The following is a 22564-nucleotide window of genomic DNA, read 5'->3' as shown; positions in this document are numbered from 1 at the left end:
CGAAGAACCCAGGAGATGTATGAACTCTGAAAGGTTACACAGGAGTAAAGAGCTGAGCAATCATATTTCAGCTGATTTACCACCTCAGACTACAACAGCCAGTGCAGAGGTATCACTATTACAAAGAGCTGTTCAACTCTCCCAGCAGACCTTCCTCCCCACCTCTCTTCCCAAAGACATACTGAGGCCCCAGCCATGCAAGGAGATGGCTTCTCACCTGGACTTGCAGCTGGATTCTCAGACTTCTTCTCTGTTAATAGAAAGATAGAAGAGGATATTTCTGACACAACATGAAGCAATACAAATCTCTTCCTACCCTGGGTGCCACTTGGGCAAGAGCAGAAGCAGCTGGGAACCTTTGGAAACATGAAGGCCACATGTATGATTAAGGGACTGGAACATGTGTCACCTGAGGGGAGGCTGAGGACTGTTAAGCCTGAAGAAGAGAAGGCTCAGGGACGATATCATCAATGTTTATGAATCTTATGGGAGAGAATGAGTAAGATTGAGCCAGATTATTCTCTGTAGTGTCCACTGACAGGGCAAGGGCAACGCGCACATATTTAAACATCGGAAATTCTGTCTGAACGTAAGGAAACACTTTTTTTTTACTGTGAGGCTGGTTGAAACTGGAACAGGTTGACCAAAGAGGTTGTGGAGTCTCCATCCATGGAGATACTCAAAACTCTGGACTGGACACAGTCCTGGGCAACCCGCTCTAGGTGACCCTGCTTGAGCAGGGAGGTTGGACTAGATGATCTCAGGAGAGGGGTCTCCTTCCTACCTCAGCAATCCTGTGGTTATGAGTTACTTCTTAGCAACAGGCTACACATGGTTCTGGCAGAAGTTCTGCTCAAGCAGCAAAGGAGGTCAGGCAGTTTGGGCCTGTGCTACTTTTACCTTGTCACCTGTTCACTCTTGGAACAGCTCTTTTCGCAGAGGTTCCTCTCAGGAGACATGGGCATGTGCAAGGCTGGCCCCACCACTGAAGCAGAATTCTTTTCCTAAAGTTCTTGAGTCCCTCATGAACCTGGATGGTAGTATGGGCTTTGGGGATTTATCCTCAGTCTGACCTTTCCTCAGCAGGTAGACTGAGACACCTGCCTGGCTGAATCCATAAGCTCAGAGAGACACAGGCAGGAGCAAGAAGTCGCCCTGCTCTCCTGGATGCCCCCCTCCCACCAACCCTGGGAGAAAATAGCTCCAAGATCCCACCACAGCCAAGGTGTCAGGACCCTGAGTGCACTAACGAGGGTCTTAATGGCCCTGCAAACCTCACTTAGGGCCTCCACCCACTCTCTACCCATGGGCCCATGTCAGCTGGTGCCTCAGACCTTCATCCTTGCCTGGGATTATGTTGCAGGTATGCCTGTCTCCAGCTCTGTTGCAATCATTCTTCTACTTGCCATAGATCCTGTTGATCTAGGCCCTGACCTGGTGACTGTCTTCCCACCAATATCTCAGACTGCTATAGACTGCGTCACTATGGACTCGTCTGGCAATTACAGGCCTGTGCCTGACCCTGGTTACCATCACCGGACCTGATCCTGACTTGATTTCATGGCTCGACTTCAGGCCTGCTTCATCACCACAAACTTGCCTGGTGATCTGAACTCTTGGTTGAACCTCGCTGTTGTTTCCAGGCTTGCCCTGTTAGCCCGCTCAACAGCTGCAGGACAGGGTCCTGGCTGGCAAAACCTCTGCCTTGCCTTGTTATCACGCTTGGCTCCCAGCTCTCCCTCCCTTAGAGGGTAGCCAGCCCCTCATCACCCCCTGACACAGTGTTACCTTTACAGTGGCCATCGTAATCCACCTGGATCTTGGAGCCAGTAAGGCAGGCATCACGGTGCAGCTCACAGTGGTTCAGGTATGTCTTGCCGTTGCTACCGCACACAGGCCTCTTGTGAGGTTTGCATTGCTGTGAGAAAGCCAGAGAAGACAGCGTTTTATCTGCCTCTTTGGGACAGCTAGAGGGAAGCAGGTGAGTCCCAGCATCGTCTTGGCTTAACAGAAGCTCTTGGCACAGCCCCCTTGGCCCAAAAAGTGTTTGGAGCAGGCTGAACTCACCCACTTGTCCACCCCTTGCGCCGGTCACGAAAAGGCTGTCCGCACCCCTCCGAAGGCCACCTGCATTTTGGTCACAACAACCCCATGCAATGCTACAGGCTTGGGGAGGAGCGGCCGGAGAGCTGCCCGGCGGAAAGGGACCTGGGGGTGCTGGTTGACAGCTGGCTGAACATGAGCTGGCAGTGTGCCCAGGTGGCCAAGAAAGCCAACAGCATCCTGGCCTGTATCAGGAATAGTGTGGCCAGCAGGAGTAGGGAAGTGATCGTGCCCCTGTACTCGGCACTGGTGCGGCTGCACCTTGAATACTGTGTCCAGTTTTGGGTCCCCCACTACAAGAAGAATGTTGAGGTGCTTGAGCATGTCCAAAGAAGGGCAACAAAGCTGGTGAGGGGTCTGGAGAACAAGTCTTATGAGGAGTGGCTGAGGGAACTGCGGTTGTTCAGTCTGGAGAAGAGGAGGCTGAAGGGAGACCTTATCACTCTCTACAACTACCTGAAAGGGGGTTGTGGCGACGTGGGTGTTGACCTCCCAAGTAACTAGTGATAGGATGAGAGGAAATGGACTCAAGTTGTGCCAGGGGAGGTTTAGATTGGATATTAGGAAAAATTTCTTCACGGAGAGAGTGGTCAAGCATTGGAACAGGCTGCCCAGGGAGGTGGTGGAGTCACCATCTCTGGAAGTGTTCAAAAAACATGTGGATGTGGCACTTCAGGACATGGTTTCAGGGGCATGGTGGCGTTGGGTTGATGGTTGGACTCGATGATCTTAAAAGTCCTTTCCAATCTTAGTGATTCTGTGATCACCACCCCAGAAAAACCTGCACAGAGAAGTCTGAGGGTGTGGGTTCAAAGGCTTCCCTTTATCCCAGCCTCCATCACCACCACCATGACAGGAACCTTCCTGAAAGCAGAGCCCAGCAGAGAAATCAGTGCCCAGCATAAATACTGAGTGTAATCCTGCAACTGCTGCTCTGTGTGCCATGGATGTGCCTGCCCGGAGGTGTCTCTATGAATCTTTTCTGTGCACCTCTGCTTGCTCAGCTCTGTTACATCTCTTTGTAGACTCTGCTCCACCTTTCTGCAACTGAATGTAGAATAAGCCATCAGCCATGAACAAACTGCACAGCCTACAGCAGAGGGAGAGTTCACCAGTGCCACTGTTCAGGCTGTGGGCTTCCTTCTTGTGTCCCTTTCAGTCTGGCCAAGCCTACCCAGAGTGACACACTCTATTCTTGCTAATGGGGCATTTCACTCTCCAGTGCCCAGGCTGGCTGCATCGCAGCTGCAGGCTCTGAGGGAAGTGGGAACAAAGAGCCTCACACCCATTCCCAGGAGCCAGGCAGGAATGGTTTGAAAGCACGGGGCACAGCAGAGTAGGGAGACTCCAACAGCTGGGAAAGGCTCTTCTAATCATCTCTGGCTCCCTGCGGGACAGAGCTATTCATGCTCACAGCATTCTACCACAATTATTTCCATTTTACAAAAGCTGATTTTTAGTAGGGTGCTTGTAACCTCCTCAAACAAGACGCCAGTGAGGGCAGGCTGTCTTGGAGCTCGCAGACCACTCCTTATAGTATCCTCCAAAGCCAGCTGCATATCAATACCCTACTGGGCTTTGCCAGCAAAAGACCTCCAGCCAAGTCTCCCTCGCACATAAAGATCCCAGGCAGTTGTGCAAGTAGCACAGCTGCAAGCCCCAGACAATATCTACCCTACAGGGCTCTTCCCCCACACCACACTGGGAAAGGCCCTACTGTTTGAAGAGCCACTGTGAATTTGCAGCTGCTCCAAAACAGCCATAGCCTCATCCCACCATGGGATCCTTCCAGCGACCAAAACCCAGCTGGAGGGTGATGGTGGTGACACCTGTCCCAGATGCAGAACCTGTGCTGCCCCCGTACCTCAATGCAGAGGCAGGTTGGCTCTCCTTTCTCAGTCACTGCACACTCCCGCCCAGCTCCACAGAAAACATTGGCACAGATCTTGGATTTGCTCCTTGGCTCTTCCTGCAAGATAAGAGACAAAATACATAAAGTTACCTGGAAGAGCAGCAACACAGCTTTAAAAAAATAACACATTTACCTTCTAGACTGGACCAAAGAGAACCAAGGTGGTAAGGCACAATTACAGAACAGGAGAGACATGACTGCAATAGATGGACAGCTCAGACAATAACCAGGAGCAGACATAAGAGCTAGGTCTACAGCCCCAGCAATAGAGGGCTTCCTCAAGGTCATTCCCAGAAAATCACCTAGGAGAACCAGAGCAAACATGAGCAAGAGAAAGTCTAGCACAAATGGCAAGAATAATTTGCTCATGTCAAGGACTGCTATCTTGAAATTTTTTTTCATGGACAGTAGGGAGCAAAAATGTCTTTGCTTGAGACATTTAAGAAGGTGGTGAACATAACCCTGGAGAAAGTTGTGATACCAAACAGGCAGAAGAAATCACCATCAGGCACGAGATAATGCCCCTGTCACAAAAAAACCTTCACAAAACTGCATGACCCATTATCTTGCCTCCACTGATCAAGATTAAACACTTCAAAGGAAGAAACACTGTCATAGATAATTATACAGTAACCTTCTCACAGAGAAAATTTCTTCCTGGTCCCTGACAGCCAGCAGTTGACTTATGCCCTGCAGCACAATTTATATGCTTTACAGTTTTCTCCTAGCCAAGTCATCACAAATATTCTTGTTGTTCACGTAACTGTCAAATCCTATTTTTTTTTTTCAGTCCCGCTGCATTCCCAAACTGGTGACACCTAGCAGGGAAGATTTCCACAGGTTAATCATGTTTTCAATAAAACCACCATTTACTTTTATCAGTTTAATGCTTTTTTTTTTTCCCCCTTAGAGTTTTAAAAGAGAAGAGAGTTCCAGGAGTTCAGACCTTGGAGACCCTGGTTTAATTTCCTGCTTTGTCATTAATTTCCTTTATGACTCTCATTTCATCTAACATTTTCCACCTGAAAGTTAAGTATCTGGTTGAGGCTATCCAACTGGCTTCCTCAACAGTTTTGTATCAGAGACAGAAGATTGAGGAGTGTAAAATGATCAGTGGGATAGGTCAATCACATCTGCTGTGACTCTTCTCTCTATACAAAGGTTTTTTTTTTATCTTCTCATCTGCGTATTATTAACCTCTGCTCGTTTGTGGTATCCCTACCTCCATCTTTTGAAAGTAGGTGATCAACAAAGAGCAGAATTTGCCTGAGAAGCAAGCATTATTGATACATATAACTACAAATGCTGAGCACATTTTTTTCTCCTGTTGCTTCTTTACCCTAATTTTCTTTTTTTTTGTTGTTTTGCTTTTAAACCACAATTTCACAGTGAGTTGCTGTCTTTACTGAACAGCCCACAGTAACAGCCAGATCATTTTCTGAATGACCTTGCCCTGGTCTTCAGAACATTTTGTCTGCTTGGCCTACTGCAGTCATCAAGCCCAAGAAGGTATTTTCAAAGCACTGCAGGATTCCCTCCATGTTTGCATAGTGGCAAATACCTTTCCTACTCTCTGCAAATGTTCCTATCTTGCTGCTTATCCTGTAAAATAAAAATATAGTATTCAGACCCACCAGTCTTAGCTCAGAAACACACACCGTGTCCCAAGCCTTGCTCACCCCATGAAGACAGTCTGTCATCCTCCCTCTGCCCCTTCATCTTCCTTTCCCCTACCGCTTCTGAGCCATGAAAAACATTCTGCCCCTTCTGCTGCACCCACCTCTCTTTAGTTGCCTTCTAGTGGAGGGCTGCGGTGAATGATCTAGGCATTTCTGGGGTGGGATAGAGCAACATAAGCGCTTCTCTGCACAAAGCGGCAGGAAAGAATGACTCATTTTGCAAAAAGCACAAACGAAAAACAAATCATTCCAGGCTGGAGTCTGACTATGGCACTCACACACCTAAAATTCACTGTAGACACCTACGTGCTGATCCATTTACAGGGTTTCAAACAACCTGCCCATCTCTTCGCTGAGCCAAAGACCAAGGGGAAAAAAAAAAAAAGAAAAAAAAACAAGAAAAAAGCGCTAGACACGTGTTTGAACTGCCACCCGGGTACCAAGTCTGTAATCCAGGTGCCTGGCAATAGATGGCAGCACTCTGCCTCTCCGCACCCACGGCCAGGCGGGGCTGCCCGCGGCAAGCTCCCACCCGTGACCACCGATGCCAAACCTGGCTCTTGCCCCCTGGGCACTGCTACAACCGCAGCCGGGCTTCGGCTGGCGTCCGCAGGGTTGCAAGACTCCTCTCACCTCGACAGCTTGCTGCAAACCAGGCCTGTGACATGGCTGTCCTGGCCACAGCCCGCTCTCCCTGTGCCACTGGACCCTGGGAGCCGTCCCACAGCTGGCGACCCGGGGTGGGGATGCTGGCAGGGTGACCCCGCCAGAACAGCCTCCTGCCAGGCGAGAGGGCCATGTGAGACTGATTTTTCTTATTAATCAAAGCAATACGTTTTGCCAGTTGCTTCTTTTCGTTGTTTTAAGCTGTTCTAGGCTGGCAGTGGGTTGGAGCGGGTTGCATGGCTGCCTCCAGCCCCAGAGGTTTGCCAGAGAAAGGAAGGAAGCTGCCCTGCCTGCCCTTCTCACTCTGGCACAGGGTTTCTCAGACTCGGTGTGCTCACTCTCCCTCCCGGTGGCAGCAGCCATGGCAGGAGTTACCAGCCTGGGTGCTGGCTCCACCTTTAGTGAAAGCAGCTCTCAGCTTCCACCCCAGTCCCAGAGCAGGAATTCAGCCCCCTGTGCCCCCCATCCTTGCAATGCTCACCCCACAAACCGTACTTGCTCCAACCACAACCTATAAACCATAGTCCCTTCTACTCGTATGCCCCACCCCCAAATCCCCCAAACCCTCCTTCCTCCACCAGACATCACCTCTGCAACCCTACATCCACTAGTTTCTTGTGACAGATATTATGATCTTAAACTTTGACTTTGTCATGTTTGTTCTTTATAAAGCTCCATGTGCTGGAGTCATGTGAGTAAGTGGGGATGGCAGCTGCCACTTCCATATTAAATAGCTTGTCCTCACACCTACCACCATGTAGAAGCTTGAAAATGTGAACTGTGAAGGTTTAAATGCAAGGTCACTCACAAAAAAGACTCCACAGTGTTCAAATGTCATTGCCCTTAAATTAATTTCAGGATCTGGGGGCTGGAATCACTGTTTTTACACTGCTTCCTCCCTGTGAGCTGCCATTGCCTTTTCTGTCACCATGGGTTGGGAAGTGTCACTCATCCCTGTGCACGGCGTGCTTGGGCAGGCGGAAGGGAAAGGGCAGAGAGTCGTTATTAATTGCTGCACAGTGGCATTGACACTGCAAGCCATGACAAGGCAGTTCCCCTCTTCTGCCTCGGGTGAGATGCCCAAGCTCTCTCCATTTGGGCAATGCTTTTAATTACTCCTCTGCTGCCCAGAGAGCAAGCGGGAAGGTGTAAAAGCGGTGGGCACAAAGCAAGGGCAGGAGTGCCTGGACTGAGAGAATCCTCCATGGCACAGGGGCACTCCTGACTCTCCACCCCGTGGCTCCTCAGACACCTTCTTGGGCAAAGACCATGGAGAGAGCTGTTTGCCACAGGCTGATGGGCCAGAAACCTGGGGCAGCCGGGAAGTGTCAGCGTCATGTTCACATAGCCCAGACTGCCTACTGAATGGGGACAGGGACGCACGCCGCTTTCGGGGGCTTGGGAAGCATAACCTCATGGACCAAGGGTTCTTGCAAGCAAAGAGACAAGTGCCAAGCAGAAGACCTGAACCGACAGTGCCGTGAGCCATGTGCACTGCTTCTGCCTCAGCTGTTGCTTCCTGGGGAGCAAGGAGGAAAAAAAAAAAAAAAAAAAAGAAAAAAAAGAGAGACATTTCTAAGGCACTCGCGGGCGAGAAAGCCAGCCAGCAGCAGCGGCGGCGGTGAGGGATCACCATGGCAACTGGCAATGCAGGGCATCAAGGTGAAGAGTTAAAATTAGGCAGCGGGAAGGGCTGTTTCTCATCTCTAGCAGCAACCAGCGCTGAGGTGTCGGAGCCCCAACACAGCGTAAGTACCTATGCCAGAAGCATTTCCGAGCCCCTGCCTGCGCCTGGGTGTCCGGGATCGACCGTGGCTTGACGTAGCGACGCACAGTGCCGCGTGCGGTGTAGCCCGGGCCTGCGCGGGGGCCCGAGGTCCTGCAAGCGGCCGTGCCTGCTCCGCGTGGGTGAGACCACCAAAACACAGCGCAGTGCGCCTTCACCAGCACGCCTGTGCATGAGCCCTTGGTGTGTCCACGCACGGCTGTTGCTGAACATGGAGTGCCTGGCAGAGATTGTCTGCACACCCCTGTGCCCCAGCGCTTGCACAGACACGCATCTGTGTGTGTGTCTGAGAGTCCATCCGTGTCTTCAGCAAGATATATGAGTGACCACACACATGAAGGAGAAGAGGCATCGTGGCTCCTTGGCTTTGCAAGGGAGCCTGCTCACTGCAGCTCTCCCTTGGCCGCTCCCTCCCCTGGTCCATGCTGAAACATAACTGCCTGGTGTCACTTGCTGGAAATGGGGACTCTCCCAGCCTGCCTGTGAAAGCTCAAATCATCCACAGTTCAGCGACAAAACACCTCTGTAAGGAAGAATGAGCTTCCACCTGCAGAGAAGAGCTGTGCAAACAGCTGCACGTCCATGGTGCCCCACTGCCCGGAGGGAGCAGCAGGGATTGCTGCCATTACGCATGCTCTGGGAAATAAGCAGGGAGACCGACCTGCTACGAGGGGGGGGAGTTAATGTGCTTGAAAACAACCCCTCAGATTGCTTTTCGCTTTCTGCACATCCGTCCATACAAAATCTCCTCTTGGAGATCTCAAAAGTCTTTTTCTCAGCAGCTCATGCTGCACTGGAGAAATACTACCTGCTGTCCTGCTCTTACTGACACAAGTAAAAAGCTTTTCTGCTATCAACAGTGACTGAAGGTCTTTTTGCTCTTTTGGCATCAGTTTGTGGAAATCTGTAAACTGACTTGACCCCTCACATAATGCTCTGTGCTGTCTGCTGTAAAATCAGGGCTTTGCATTTTTGCCCTGCCTGATGTGCAAGGAAATCAAAGTGTTCTAGAGCTGTAGCAACGAAAGCCCCTCTGGGAGGCCATCCCATGGATTATACAAGCTTGAGTACCACACAGGTAAGGCAAAACTAAAGGGCACCAAAATTATGTCTGGGGGTGCAGGTCTTGCACAGATTCCCACGCCTCAGAGAAGGCAGCAGCAAGAGCTGGCAGGAAGTTTTCAGATATAACCAGTACAATTCACAACAGACTCCCTCCACACAGAGAGGGAAAAACAAGCTTTGCAGCTATATATTTTCAGCCAGTCCTCCCTACATCTTCCCGTCCACATGCCTTTTTCCTGTTCCCTGCCATGACTGACACAGGAGTAGGGAGATAAGGGGTGTCCCAACGCGCCAAGGTGCCACCTGTAAACAGTGCTGCCTGCACAATTTCCAAACCAACTCAACATCCAGCCACGAAAATCTAGCACTTCGTTCAGCTGTTGTCTTGGTGATGTTTTCTTTTCAACACAGAAAGATTTGGAGACTCAAAGTGCTAGGTCAACGACGCAGAAAGCTAAGACGAGAAGCCCCGTCTCCTGACTCCCAAACCTCCCTTCTCCCCTGTTGTGGGGAAAACACTGCATCGTGCTCAATACCCCAGAAGAGAGGGCTGGGCAGCAGAGCAGCTCAGGGCCGTCAAGAAAACTTCGCAACTTCTGTACAGTGATGGCACTGGCAAAGCATGTGGCTTGTGCATTTCACCCCATTGCCCAAGCACACCTCTGGGCAAAACAGCTCTTTCGGCAGCATGCCCTCCTGCAGAGGTTGGGGAGAGCGGGTCCCACATTTGCTGGGGGGTGCGCACAGGCAGGCAGCTTGTCACCTCCAGCCATTCGTGCTGCTGGCTCTGGCAGCATGTTTGTTCCCTTGTTCCGGTTTGTGACCACCGAGCAAAGCACTCATCCCTCCCCGCAAACCTGACCCAATTCCTGTGGCAGCTCCCTGGATCCTCTAACACGCTGGTGTGACAGGGCGGAAATTTGGCAGCAGCGTAAACTGAGCAGATTAGCGTGAAACAAGCAGGCACCCCGACGTTGTGTTTGCCATAAATAGACAAGTAAGGTGAACACTGCAATTTCTCTTCCTTAGGGCTCAGGAGATTCTGCCTCAGGACATCTGCAGACACTGGAAGAAACCCCACACAAATTACCTTTAAGTCCAACTTGGAAAGTGTGATTTTCAGTTGTCAAGATGGAGATAAGCCCAGTGTGTGGGGATTGAACCACATCTGATTCCCAGTTCAGCTCTCCAATAAAACCTACCTCCCAGGACATCATCACTATTTGGACGGTACAGTGGGCTGTGGAGTGATCCATATCCTTAACTCTGGAAGGAAACCTGCTATCAGAGGTCACTGAACACACTGGCACAGGGTCATCAGCTGTCCCCTTCCTCAGGTCTGGTGTTATCTGGTCCCAAAGTGGCACTCTCTGAAGCTACCCCCCCAACAGGAGCTCCCCCCCTCCTTGACTCTGGGAGGCACATGGTACATGTCCACCGGCAAAGGTGTCAACGGGCAGCTCAGAAGGCTCGAAAACAGGCTGTCCCCCAGCTACGTACTTAAAAAGGAAAAGCAAAGATGTTTGTCAGGTAAAGTCTGGACCAGTGCTGGATTCCCCAGGGGACTGTGACCAGACACATTTCACAGTGTTCCTAATGCTAACAATATCCTATTTGAAGGGTGTCAGCATGAGGTCTGCGCTGGATGCAAAGGAGTCCAGCACCATTAAAACTTCAAGATTCCTCCTCCCCCAAATCCTAAAGCCATCCTGCAAGCAGCAGAACTAATGAAGCCCAGTTTCCAACAGCTCGCTCTGCACGGCCTGTCTGTCAGCTAGTTACAGGGCAGTGTAAGGACTCCTTCCTCAGGGGGGGTCTTCGCAGGCCCCTCTCATTAAGCCAGTCACCTAGAGTCACAAAACCAGCTGGATCCCATTATCTCGGAGGCCTCCACTGCTTTATCAGCTGTGGCGGAAACAGGCCGATAGATTCAAGACTCACTGGAGGCCAGAGACAGGCAGGCAGGCACAGACAGCCTGCTGACATAGCTTTGCTTCCTTAGGGAACCAGGCTGTAATTCCTCTGCCGAGCCCCACAAAACACCTCTCCGGCTCAGCCTCTCATCTCAGCAGACTCAACACCACGGCTGCTTGCAGCCCTGGGGCAGCTCCTCACTCCAGCCCCCCCTGCCATGACTCCAGCCCCCCCCTTCCCCCTGCTGATCCTTGTGCTCCCTCCCCACCGTTTTCCTTGCGTTGGAGGACAGACCTCATCTCCCTCTCGCTTTCATCTGTCCCTCAGAGCTTCCACCACTAAGGTATTTCAGCCAGCTGCGATCCAGGGTTGCCAACAGCCACCCGGACACAGTGCTGGGAGCTGCTGCACTCCCTGCGGGACGCCTGCCATGGAAGAGCACATGCCCCAGTCCATCAATCCACACACCCAGACCCCAGTCACCACTCCTCCCTTCCCAAATCTTTCCCTCTGTCTCTTCCTATTCTCAGCTGACATCCAGGAGTGGCTCACTAAATACATCATGCAACAAAACGCAACCCCGTAAAGGCTTCTGAATGCTTAATAGATGAGTATTTAATGGCAGCTGACTTTCACTAACGGGAAACAGGCCAGAGCATACATCTCTGCCCATGCTGGGAATTGGGGCGTGTTCCCAGAAAACTTGGATTCAGAGACAAGCAGACAAGAGATGAAGGGATTCGCAACTCCCAGAGCTCAGAGGAGGTTCCCTCTCTGCAAAACCCGTACCTCATTTGGGCGCGACCCTTCCTGCCTCGCTGGCTGCTCAGTCCGTGATCCACGAACCGGCCACGTCCATCATACCAGGGCACCGGGCGGGAGAGCAGCGAGGCTCTACCTGACCTCTGTGATGAGAGGGGCCCATCAGGTCGGCGATCTCTGCGTAGGGCCATGGAAAAACAACATCGCCCGTGGCAGCCTGCTTGTGGGTATTTGTCCGTGGCTCTGTCGGAGATGAAGACATCTGATGCTACTACTCCTAGAAAAAAAAGACGTCCTTGGCAGTATTGCCGTGCAGAGATTAGCGGGGTGGATACAGAGAGCTCTACCTCCCCACTGACCCCAGTGGGTATATGGCTGGCCCCTTGACAGGGACTGCAGCCCTAACACACCAGCCGTGGCTTTCTCGTGTCCCACAGCAAGCAGGCAGAAGCTGGTGCCTGCAAGGAAAGGGAAGCAGGAATTGGGAGAAAAGCCTCCTTCCTCCCCACAACCTAATAAAAAGGAGAAAGGCATCTGCCAAACAGCTGATTTTTCCTACAGCCCAATGCCGCTAACAGTTACGGAGCCAGGCACACCTCTCCCGGGGACTCCACTGCGTGAGGACTCTGTTTTCCCTTTTAAATTGGAAGGAATGTCTGTGCTCTGGCCCCCACAACCTCATATTTTCCACCACAAGGCAATGACCGGTGAGGCCCCATAAGGGGAACAATGACATGAGAGTCTGGGGAAGAGGAAATCTCTACTGCAAACAAGTCTGGAAAATGGCTGCTAGAAGGAAGGGAGCTCGCGTCTGGCAGCGCTCTCCCTGCTGCAGCCGTGCTCCACCGCTCACCCTAAAACTCCCCTCACACTCACAGCCTCAAAAATGTAATGGCCCAAAACTGCACTGTCTCTTAGCACTCCTCCCTCCACCCATCCCTGCAGTGCTTCTGGAAGAAGGGGCTCGATTCCCTCCTGACGCATCATGCGGTGAAACTGCCAGCTCCTCTACAGCCACCAGGAACTTTCTTGCTAGCGCTGGCTCCCAGCAAGGCACGGAGGCAGGAGATCGGAGACCGATTTGCGTGTGCCAAACCAGCTGGAGAGGCTTCAGCTGTGAGCAGGGCAGAGTCGGTCCCACGGGAGGAGAGGAGGTGGTGCTGCTGCTGCTGCACCGCGGTTTTCAGGGGGGAGGAATCCAGTTAATCACTTTGTATTTGGATGAGAAAATAACCCTCGCACACAGGGAAGGATTTCAGTGCACATGAAAGGTCCTACATCAAGTTAGTCCCACAGGACCTGTGGGATGAGACTGGTATCATCCTCCTCCTCATGTGACAGACTGGAAAAGAAAGGCCCAAGGGAGTGGATTTGCTCAAGAACGACCAGAAGACAGCAGCTCAGCTCCATTTGCTCCCTGGTCTGGAGCCAGAACCACTTTGCAGTGCTGCTACTCATTGGGGCATGACTCTCCTTACGAGACCCCAAGCGCCCTGGGCCAGGCTCTATTTTGCCATGGCTGGGCTTCTGGGAACCACAATTCTCCATCCTGTCTTGTTTAAAACACAAAAATTAAAACAAGACTGAAATTTCAACAGGAGGGGGCTGTTCTGTATGCGGGTAGCACAGGAGACAATTCTCAGCACGTTAGGGGTGGTTAGAGGAAGCCCTTGACAACAGGAGGGTGTGAAGCACGAGGATGAGGAGCATGAGTTCCTCCTCGGGGCAGGCGGGCAGAGGTAGAGCACTGTCCCCTGGCCTCCAGTCCGGAGCAGAGCTATGGAGCACAGACTCCTAGCAATTAAACAGACGCCATCACCTCTCTCCTTCTCCAAGCACACCCAGACTCAGCAGTAAAAGGAAGGTTTCTCTGCCAGCTGGCCTTTTCCCAAAGGCATGCTCCTTCCCCTGCAAGATGCAAGCAGTCCAAGTCCATGGAGCCCAGCAGCAGAGCCCTGAGATCATCTGCCCCGTTTTGGGGTGTACTCACTCAGCAGCGTCCCCCCATTACCCAACCTCAGGCGGTATGTGGGATATACAACCTCATATGTTCCCTTTCAACCCCTAAATCTGTGGTGAGACACAGCCCTTTCTGTGTCACGGCAATCCCTCGTTTTCCATCCTTTGTCCCTCTAATTTCCCACACTCCGAAGCCCTGCAGATTTTACTGGTCCTGCCAGTAAGATTTGTTGCCTCTTTTTCCAGCCAGCTGGGATGATTTATTTCTGAATGGGATCCTAATCTGGCACATTTCTCAGACATCACCTGGCTCCAATGGAGCGAAGGGACGAGCAAGCTGAGCAGTTGGAGGCAAGTTAGGATTTACAACCCTATGGCACGTCCTCACCTCTTCCAGTAACTGGATACAGAAGAGGAACATAGAGTGCAGGAAATGCTGAGGTTTACCAGCAGCTTCCAGCTTCTTGTGCAAGAGACCTCAGTAGTTGTGTTCCCGTCACTAATGCAATGGATTTGATGATCCCTCTTCCCAGCTCTGTGTCTTGGTCCTTCTTTACCCGTGTTCTACCACAGCACATCGCAGAAAAAGCAATGGAAATCACTACGCAACTGGAGGGAAGCACTGAGTCAGCCTCAGTGTGGGAGGGAGAGTGAGAACAGAATTGGACATAAGCCAGTTTTGCACTTCTCATCTTCTAGCCTTGGTCAAGGACTTGCTCAGCTCCTTGTTCATGCAGAGCAGCTTCAGGGCTGCTCCACCCAATGGCTCTGCTGGAGATGGCTCGGCAAGAGCAAACCCCCAGGGGACAGTGCTCTCTGTCACAGTCGTTCTTCTCCTTTGAGGCTTCTTTACTACATGAAAATTCATGAGACCCTCTCTACACAGTGGGAACAGTGAGGAGACGTCAGAATAAACCCCATTATTAGGCATTATTTTGTCTAGACAAGTTTTCTCGGCCCGTGGTATTGACAGAACATTCCCCTCCTGAAACCATATAGTCAGGAATGGTTATCAGACTAATGGGAAAATCTGAAAACAGAAGCGAGGAAAAACAAACCTGCAAGAGGGGAGAAGTTTGCGAAGGCCGGGCAACTAACCTGGGGTTTGCCTATCAGTGGTACATCTGCCAAAAAAGCACAGCACCATCAAAGGTTAAACTGTGTCGCTGTAGCCAGAGGGAGCTGGAGGCAAGTCTGCCAAAGCTCTCTCATACTACAACCTTCAAAATGCAAACTAGGATTTCAGGAGGTGGGCAGATGCAAAGAAAGCTCTCTAGGTTCTTGTAACCTCAGCTTTTACTACTGAAGACCTGACAACTGGAAGAAGGGTTATGTGCGCCTACTCATTTGTATTGGAAAGAGGAGAGGAAAAACACTGCTGTAAAAACTAAGTGAAAATCCTGGCTGCAAGAGGAACAGGGGGAGGGCTGCACAAACTACCAGGAGAGATGTGCATGTGTTTTTCTCTGCTCTCAGAAACATCACATCATTACAAGCAAATCCCAATAAACTGCAAGGGCAGTCACCCCACAGCCCCACCAGAGAGTAGCAGTGCTGGGCCATCGGGCACCCAGCACAAAGGGAACTGTAACCCCTGAGTTACGACCAGCTACTTCATTTCAACTCCTGCTTGCCCCTATTATCCCCCAGAAAGCCTCCGGCCCAGGCAGCGGCACCTGAAACTGTCCCTGTGCGGAGGTAACACCATTTCACACCTACCCTGAAGGGGCTTCTCTCTGCAACAGGGAAAGTGCTGTAAGTCTCTCTGACTTGCGCTTAATGGCTGACCTCTTTGCTGAGACAGCCAAGAGGAAGCTCTGGTAAGGCAAGAAGGCCATGAGAAAATTGGTAGCATCACTATGAAATACGCTATAAAACCCAGTCACTATGGTAACGGCCACAGCTGGGAGGAAAGAAAAAAACTTCTGAAGTCCGAGGGTTTCCAGCCTTCCCACGGACGCCCCAAGGATGCGTATCACCCTGGGGCTATCGGCACCGCATCCACCTGCAGCCCCTTGGCCCCTGCACTGCTCCCTGCAGCTCACGCTGAACCCTCTCTAGCTCAAGATGCTTGGCTAAACACTGAGGCTTTTTCTTAGGCAAGCTGCTTGTGCTTACACTGGTGTGTCCTCGTGGGTCCTGTCTCATTCCTGATTTAACCCAGCATAAACAGAAGGGGAACAGGAGATAAACTGTGCTGTGTGGGCTATCAGTGAGGCAGACAAATGGTATTTCCCTGGCACCCCCCCAACCTGTTCGCTTACAATCTGTTGCTCTCATGATATACCTGTTAGAACCATGTTCCCTCTTGCAGCAGTGAAGCAGTATATAAAATGAAGGGTAAACGTAATTGAGTAGTGAATAACCTCTGCTGTGCTCATTAGAAGCAGCACACCCCACGCCCACGCGTGTAGTCTCAGGGAAGCAGACCCAGTCACCCCCACTTCTCCCAGAGCAGAGCTCCCCTGATCACCCCATGGCCTCTGTGCCAGGCTGACAGCACAGACTCGCCAGCATTTGCAGCCCGAAGGCAATTCTGTCATAAAGAAACAAGAGAAGTGATTATTGATTTTCTATAATTCCTAAATAATGCTGGGTAACATTTTTCAGACAGAGAGCTAATTCACTACAAAATGCAATTTGAGGTTGACCAAAGCTATTTGGAAATTTGTGCCTAGTTTGGGGAACAGCTTTGATTCCAAAATTATTTCTAAGATGAAGAGAACTATTTTCCCCCCTTTTTTTTTTTTAAATATATTTCATTAAGTGTTGTATGTAAACTTAAAGGTCAAAGAGAGCAAAACAAAAACATGTTTTGATAAGCTTAGCAACTTTGTTTGGTCAGTCCTTTTTTTCTGTTGATAATAAAATATGAATTTCAGCTGACCTGAAATTTGTGGTTTGACTGACTGATTCAGCTAGGGAATTAAAAAAAAAGAAATTATTCCCATGGCTTTATTCCTAAAACATCGTTATTTGGTGTCTAAAGCAACCTATTCTTCTCATTCTTTCATCTCTTTCCATCTGGCTCTTTGTCACCATGTCTGGAAATAACGAAGAACTGTTGCAGACCTCTCCCCCCGCCCCCCTCTGCAATCATAGAATTTTTTCCTGTCTAGTTGGGAAGACTGTTGGTGCTGACTCTCATGGCTTGACTTTAAGAACCAAACAAACAGAAAAACAAAGCCACAGCTCCATTTGGTGGTTGTGATAACCCAGATAGATGTTGATTCAGGGAAAGCGTCCTCTCCTCTGAGTCATGCCAGCAAAGCAAACAGCACTGATTTAACAAGGCAGCTCCCAGTCCGAATCGTACCGGGGCTGGAAACACCTTTCTCCAACCCTGCTCTGGTCCCCTCTCAAACGCTCAGTCCCGTCCCAACACTTCCCATCCCTCAGACCCCGCGCCTGCCTCCTGGCTGAAACACGCAGGGAGCGCTGCAGGTCTCAGCAGAGGAGAGTATCATTCCTCCTGCTGGCACCAGCCAAACCCAGCTGGCAAGCTAACGGGTCTCAGGAGGTTTACATGCAGAAGCTCAAATGGGAGGCTGATACTGGCACTACAGAGCGGTACAGAGATACTCGGGCTCGCCTTCAGAAGCGGAGAGTGCCCAGGACTCATGCAGAGACAACACGGCACCGCCTGCGGCAGGGGAGCGGGTGCCTGGGTCCTCTTCCCAGCTCTTGTGCCCTGATGGGTGATTTCAGGAGACTTGCTGTCGTTGCCTATACATGCACCCAGAGGTGACTCAACTTGCAGAGATGTAAGGGACCTGAGCGCATCACTGCAGTCACTTAACAGGGCTTTTGAACTTCAGCAGCCTACCTGTCCCCAAACTAGTAAGGGCAGGCAACCAATGCCAGCCAAAAGCAATGACGATGACCCAGGCTCTTGCAAGTCCCTCTTTTCTCACTGCTCTGGAGACAGCGATGAGGCGTTAGGGACTCGCTGTGAACTGCAGTACTGCCCTGGGCTAGAAGGAGAGGGCTCTGAGCCCTGCTAGTGATCCTGAGGCTTTCCACAGCTCCCGCAGCTGCATTCCTAGAAGAGGGATCACTGCTTGAATCACCTCCAAAAGCACGAACTATTCTCTAATACTTCTTGAGCTCTTCCCAGGATGTTTTGCTTTCTGCCCTGTGGCCTGGCCAGGCTGCATTTTGGAGATGAAAGGCTGTGAATGCGCACAGACGCCAGCATCCTTATGCATTCCTGGCCAGCAGGCTTTCCTCGAAGCAGCTGTGGGCACACTGCCGGGGAGCAGGAGCTGCCTCCCAGTCCAGAGAGAGGGCTGCCACTCTGCCGGCTGGTAAACCCATGTTCGCCAGGTACGCTGCAAGGTCCCAGCACAAAACCCTCTACATTGGGGCCAGCAGTGACTCCCCGGGGCCCCCAACCAGCCCAGCAGAAAACAAGACAGCTCCCCTGCTTCCCCTAAGGGCTATGATAGCCTTAAGGAGACAAGGTGCAAAATGTAGAGGGCTTGTTGCTATCAGTACACAAACCTGCTTAATAACAACAAGTGTTTCTCATTTCTTTTGTCCCCACGGCTCCCAGAGCACATCACAGACAGAGCACATGAAGCATCACTGCCCACCTCTGGACAACATGCACTACAGGGGCGGAAACACAAAGAGCACTTGAGGTTCTTGCGCAGAAACTTCAGGAGTTGTGCAACACCGGAATGGCCAGCAGGAGCCTGGGGGGCTGCAAAGCAGACATCTGCATGCACCCCATCTCCCTTGCCCAGCTCTGGCACAAGCCAAACCAGATTCCCAACCCCAAACACTGGAGGGAACCTCATTGCTTTGTGCCAGTAAACCAGAGGCAAGCCAACACTCGGGGGTGGGACCGCACAGAAAGCCGCCGGACTCCCTTTAGCTGGCCACGCTGCCCGACCCTTTGTGCAGGAGAGCCCCTGCTGCTGGGGCTGGCCTGTTCCTGTTGTGAATGCTCAGAAAAGCAATGTCCTCGCAGTTTGTGCGTATCGTATGGTGTGAGGCAAGTGCTCCCCTATTTCCCTCCATTGTCATAACTCAGAGGTGGGCTGAAATAATTGCAGGCGCTTTCTCTGCGAGTGTATAAACTGCACCACTGCCATAGGCACACAAGACAGGTTATAGCCAGTAAAGGAAGATGGAATAAAGAAGTGGCTCTTTCTGGGTGTCCTCTTTAGACAGGTCCTTTTTCCCCATACCTCCCTAAGACAATTATCATTCTTGCTTCACACCACACGGGCAGTCAAACAGCCCCCTTCCACACCGCCTCACAGAAATCGCAGTGCAAGAAAAGCTGGCTTTGTGTCACCCGCCTGACCACCAACACAACTCAGGGCTGCCACAGGAGCTGTGGCTGGCACAGCTCCGTCCCTGCATCTCAGCACTGCTGAGCCTCCGGTCCCCCTGGCATCCTCCTTCCCACCCACGGCCTTGGCCTGGACCAGGGAGCCCTGAGCAGGAGCATCAAAGGCACCAGCCCAGAGGGGAAATTTGTTGCGTTCCCTTCACAACACCGCTGCAGTATGGTGTTTTCAGCAAAGATGCTTCTGGCAACGAACTCAGTCCTCTGGGGTATCTCTCTGCTACGCAGTCGCTCCTCCTGTCCACTGGCTGTTTAATTTCTCTCTTAAATACCAGACCTTCTGTTCATTAGCACTGAACATCCTCCAGCTGCCAGCAGCTCTTCTTGCTCTGCGCTGTCAAGCTGAAGACTGCTTCCCCCCCTGCCCCTTGATTCATTTTTACTCCTGTAACTTTGTACTGGTGGAGCCTTCAGTTTTCTCAAGGGCATTTGGGCAGTCATGGTCTTCGAATCCTTTCTAATGCTTTGGAGTAAGAATTTGGGTTTTAGCTCTTTCGGACAAAAGGAAACTTAAACTTGATCTCCCTTGTTTTTTAGCAATGATCACTTGGACATCATGCCCACATTCCCTCAAAGGGGTTGGGAATAACAGCTTTAATGTTTATTCTTCAGGAGTCTACCTGGAGGCTGAGAAAAGATGTTCACAAGACCCAAGTGGCAGCACTTGCTGGTGAAACACAAGCCACAGAGACAGGTCTGATCGTGTCCTGCCTCACCACCAAGCTCCAGCTCCCCACTCCCTTGCCTGTCCATATGACTTTCCCTGCCCGCTTTCCCAACACACTGCTCTTACTGCCCTCCAGCAGCACCCCTCATCGCCAACGCCTGCCTTTGAGTGACACTGCAAAGCTCCCCGTGGGATCACACACGTGTAGGAAGCACACAGGACTGGGAGGCACCTCGTGAGCCACCAAGTCCATCTCCACACTCCCTCTGCGTACAGCTCCGTTCACGTGAGACCGATCAAAGGATGTTCTTTTTTCCCCTTTTTCACGCCCATTCAAAGCCTTGGTCTCAAAACCCTCTTGCAGTTATGAGCCTTCTCCTAATGTCAAGACTGACTGTATTCATGGCCAATTCATATCTGTTTATTCACACTGGCATATGAATAAATTCTATGCTTTAACTTAACTTAAAGCATGTAAATTCCATACATAAACAGCACATTCCCCTCCCTGGTGTTTCATTCCCTTATGCTGCCCAGCACAAGCAACGAGAATAGACAGCAATAACATGTCTGTCTTAATAAATAATGCTCTTTTATAAAGGTAACCTGTGTTTTGATTGTCATCAACAACATTTTTAAAGAAGCATGGGATTCAAAAATCTTCCATTGCAGGGGAAATCTAGGGGACAGGCCAAATCAGGGGTGAAAATACACAGTTTAACACCATTTTATGGCCAGAAGGGGGCAAAGAAAAGTTTCAAAACTGAATTCAGTGTTTTTGCTACAGCACAAGCTTAGCCAAGACTATCATCAGGACAATAAGTGATGACCGCCAAATTCCTGTTGCTTCCAGGGAAAAAGAATCCTTCGTACAAGACGTGACATGCAAGATTAGGGATGGAGAAAGAAAGTAGAAGGGATTTGCTCTTGGTTGCATTAGCCTAAGAATGAACAGAACAACAGCTCCTAACATGAGGCAGCTTTAGTCGTGTTTTGGAATGGGAGCAGCCCCCTCCAGAACTAAGTGCCCTACTGTTTTGGAGCTGATACCCGTTATTAGCTATGCTGTTATCTCAATGGGCAACTGAAAGAAATAAAGGCAGCATTTTCCCCACATTGTAAACCCTCTCCCAATAAACCAGGGCTACGTAACCTGCAATTAAAACCGCCATGCAACAATTGCTGCAGAGGCTTGGGATCTCTTAACATACCTAAGTGCCCGTGCCCCCACAGATGGAGCGTGTGGAGGGCTCAGGAACAGTTCCTGGCAGAGAGGGAGGAGGGTAGGGATGCTGCCACAGAACAGCTCACATCTGGCTCTCCCACTTTGCTCCCCTAGCTTTAATTCCCATGGAAAGAAACAATTCTTTTTGTGCAGCCTTTTGCAAAATCTCTTCAGCAGGACCACACGTTCATCCTCCTCCTTGTTCCTCAAACAGCCCTTGTGACCCCGCTTCCAAGAAGGCTGGTTAAGCACAGATGGGTTCAGACACCCACGCCAGCCCTTTGCCTCCCACAGCCCGGGAAAGCATCCCGTGCTCCGCCCCAGCACAGGGACCTGACCCCGAGGAGCTGGAGGCCTCTGGCAAATCCTCTGCCTCTGCTGGCACCTCCAACAGAAGGCAGCAGACCACACAGACTTAGTTGTCCTCTCCCCAGTGAAGAATGATCCCTTCAGGACAAGATTGAGGCTCCTTTTGGGAATGCAGGAGGGATGCAGAGGATGGAGTAGAGAGGAAGGGAGGGAGGGAGGCAGCATTGTTGTCTCTCCACTGTTGGCTGCTCTTTGGGTAAATAATGGACTTCTGTCTCCAGGGCTGCTAATCAGCTCTAAATGCCCTCAAAGAAAGCAAACAACAGCACAATAGGAAAGCCCAGAAATAAATCCATTTCATTATAAATTCATTTTGTTTTCATTCCATTTTTCTTGCTAGTAAAAAATTTAGGTTAAGCTAAGCACTTTCTTTTCCCAGCAATCTCTGCTGGCTGTTGGCTAATGCAACGGAAAGTTAAGCTTTTGACAGTGTAATGGCTTTGTTATGAAAAAAATACCATTATATTCTTTCCCAAGACAAATTCTACAGTATTAAAACACAGGAGCAATGCAGCATTGTCCTTGAAGCCGTTGGTGAAGGAATTTTACATGGAGAGATAGGAGGACAAGAGCAGCTTTCACAGGAGATGTATTTTACTGCATAGCTCTCCACTGCTCAGAAATACAGAAGAGATTTTGTAGCGGGGACACAACCCATACACCGGATAACTGAGTTATGGAAGCTTTTGCCTCTATGCTACTTGCAGTTGTGTCACCAATAATTAGAAATTTTAACCGCGTGAAGTCTCCTCCATGGCATGAATCAAACTGTCAATTCATCAGCCTTGGTTCATCTCCATACTGGTATTTCTAACAAACTGATTAGCAACAGCTAAGATTACTAATCCAGGAGGAAGAAGAAAGAGTTTGGAGTACTAAATGGAGTGAATTCATAACAGGTAATCCTCCACGTCTAGGCTAATCCCAGCAAAGCTGCTTGAAATTCAGCCAGTGACAGGAATACCCCCAGGCAGCAGAAGCCACAAACAGCTGACTGAGAGCCCCCCCAGATGCCCAAACACCACGTAGAAAAGGAAAAAGCGAGGGAACCATGTGGTTCTGAGCAGGGTCTCAGACTGGTGTGGTCTGCAAGTTCTC

At 50.7% G+C, this 22564-nt stretch overlaps 1 protein-coding gene across 1 annotated transcript in view; it reads right to left on the bottom strand.

Annotated features, from left to right (window-relative positions):
• Window positions 1-22564, bottom strand: part of FSTL1 (follistatin like 1) — a gene marked incomplete at both ends in the record, with an annotated part of 62769 nt that overhangs the window by 8617 nt on the left and 31588 nt on the right. Inside the window, 3 exons of the mRNA XM_082005087.1 lie at window positions 218-250; window positions 1789-1918; window positions 3968-4072. Coding sequence (XP_081861213.1) covers window positions 218-250; window positions 1789-1918; window positions 3968-4072 — 268 coding nt within the window. The remainder of the gene's footprint in view (window positions 1-217; window positions 251-1788; window positions 1919-3967; window positions 4073-22564) is intronic.

Source organism: Phaethon aethereus (genome assembly GCF_964289735.1).
Source record: "Phaethon aethereus genome assembly, chromosome: 1".
NCBI classification, from domain to species: domain Eukaryota; kingdom Metazoa; phylum Chordata; class Aves; order Phaethontiformes; family Phaethontidae; genus Phaethon; species Phaethon aethereus.
This window is presented reverse-complemented; position numbering and strand designations above follow the sequence as displayed.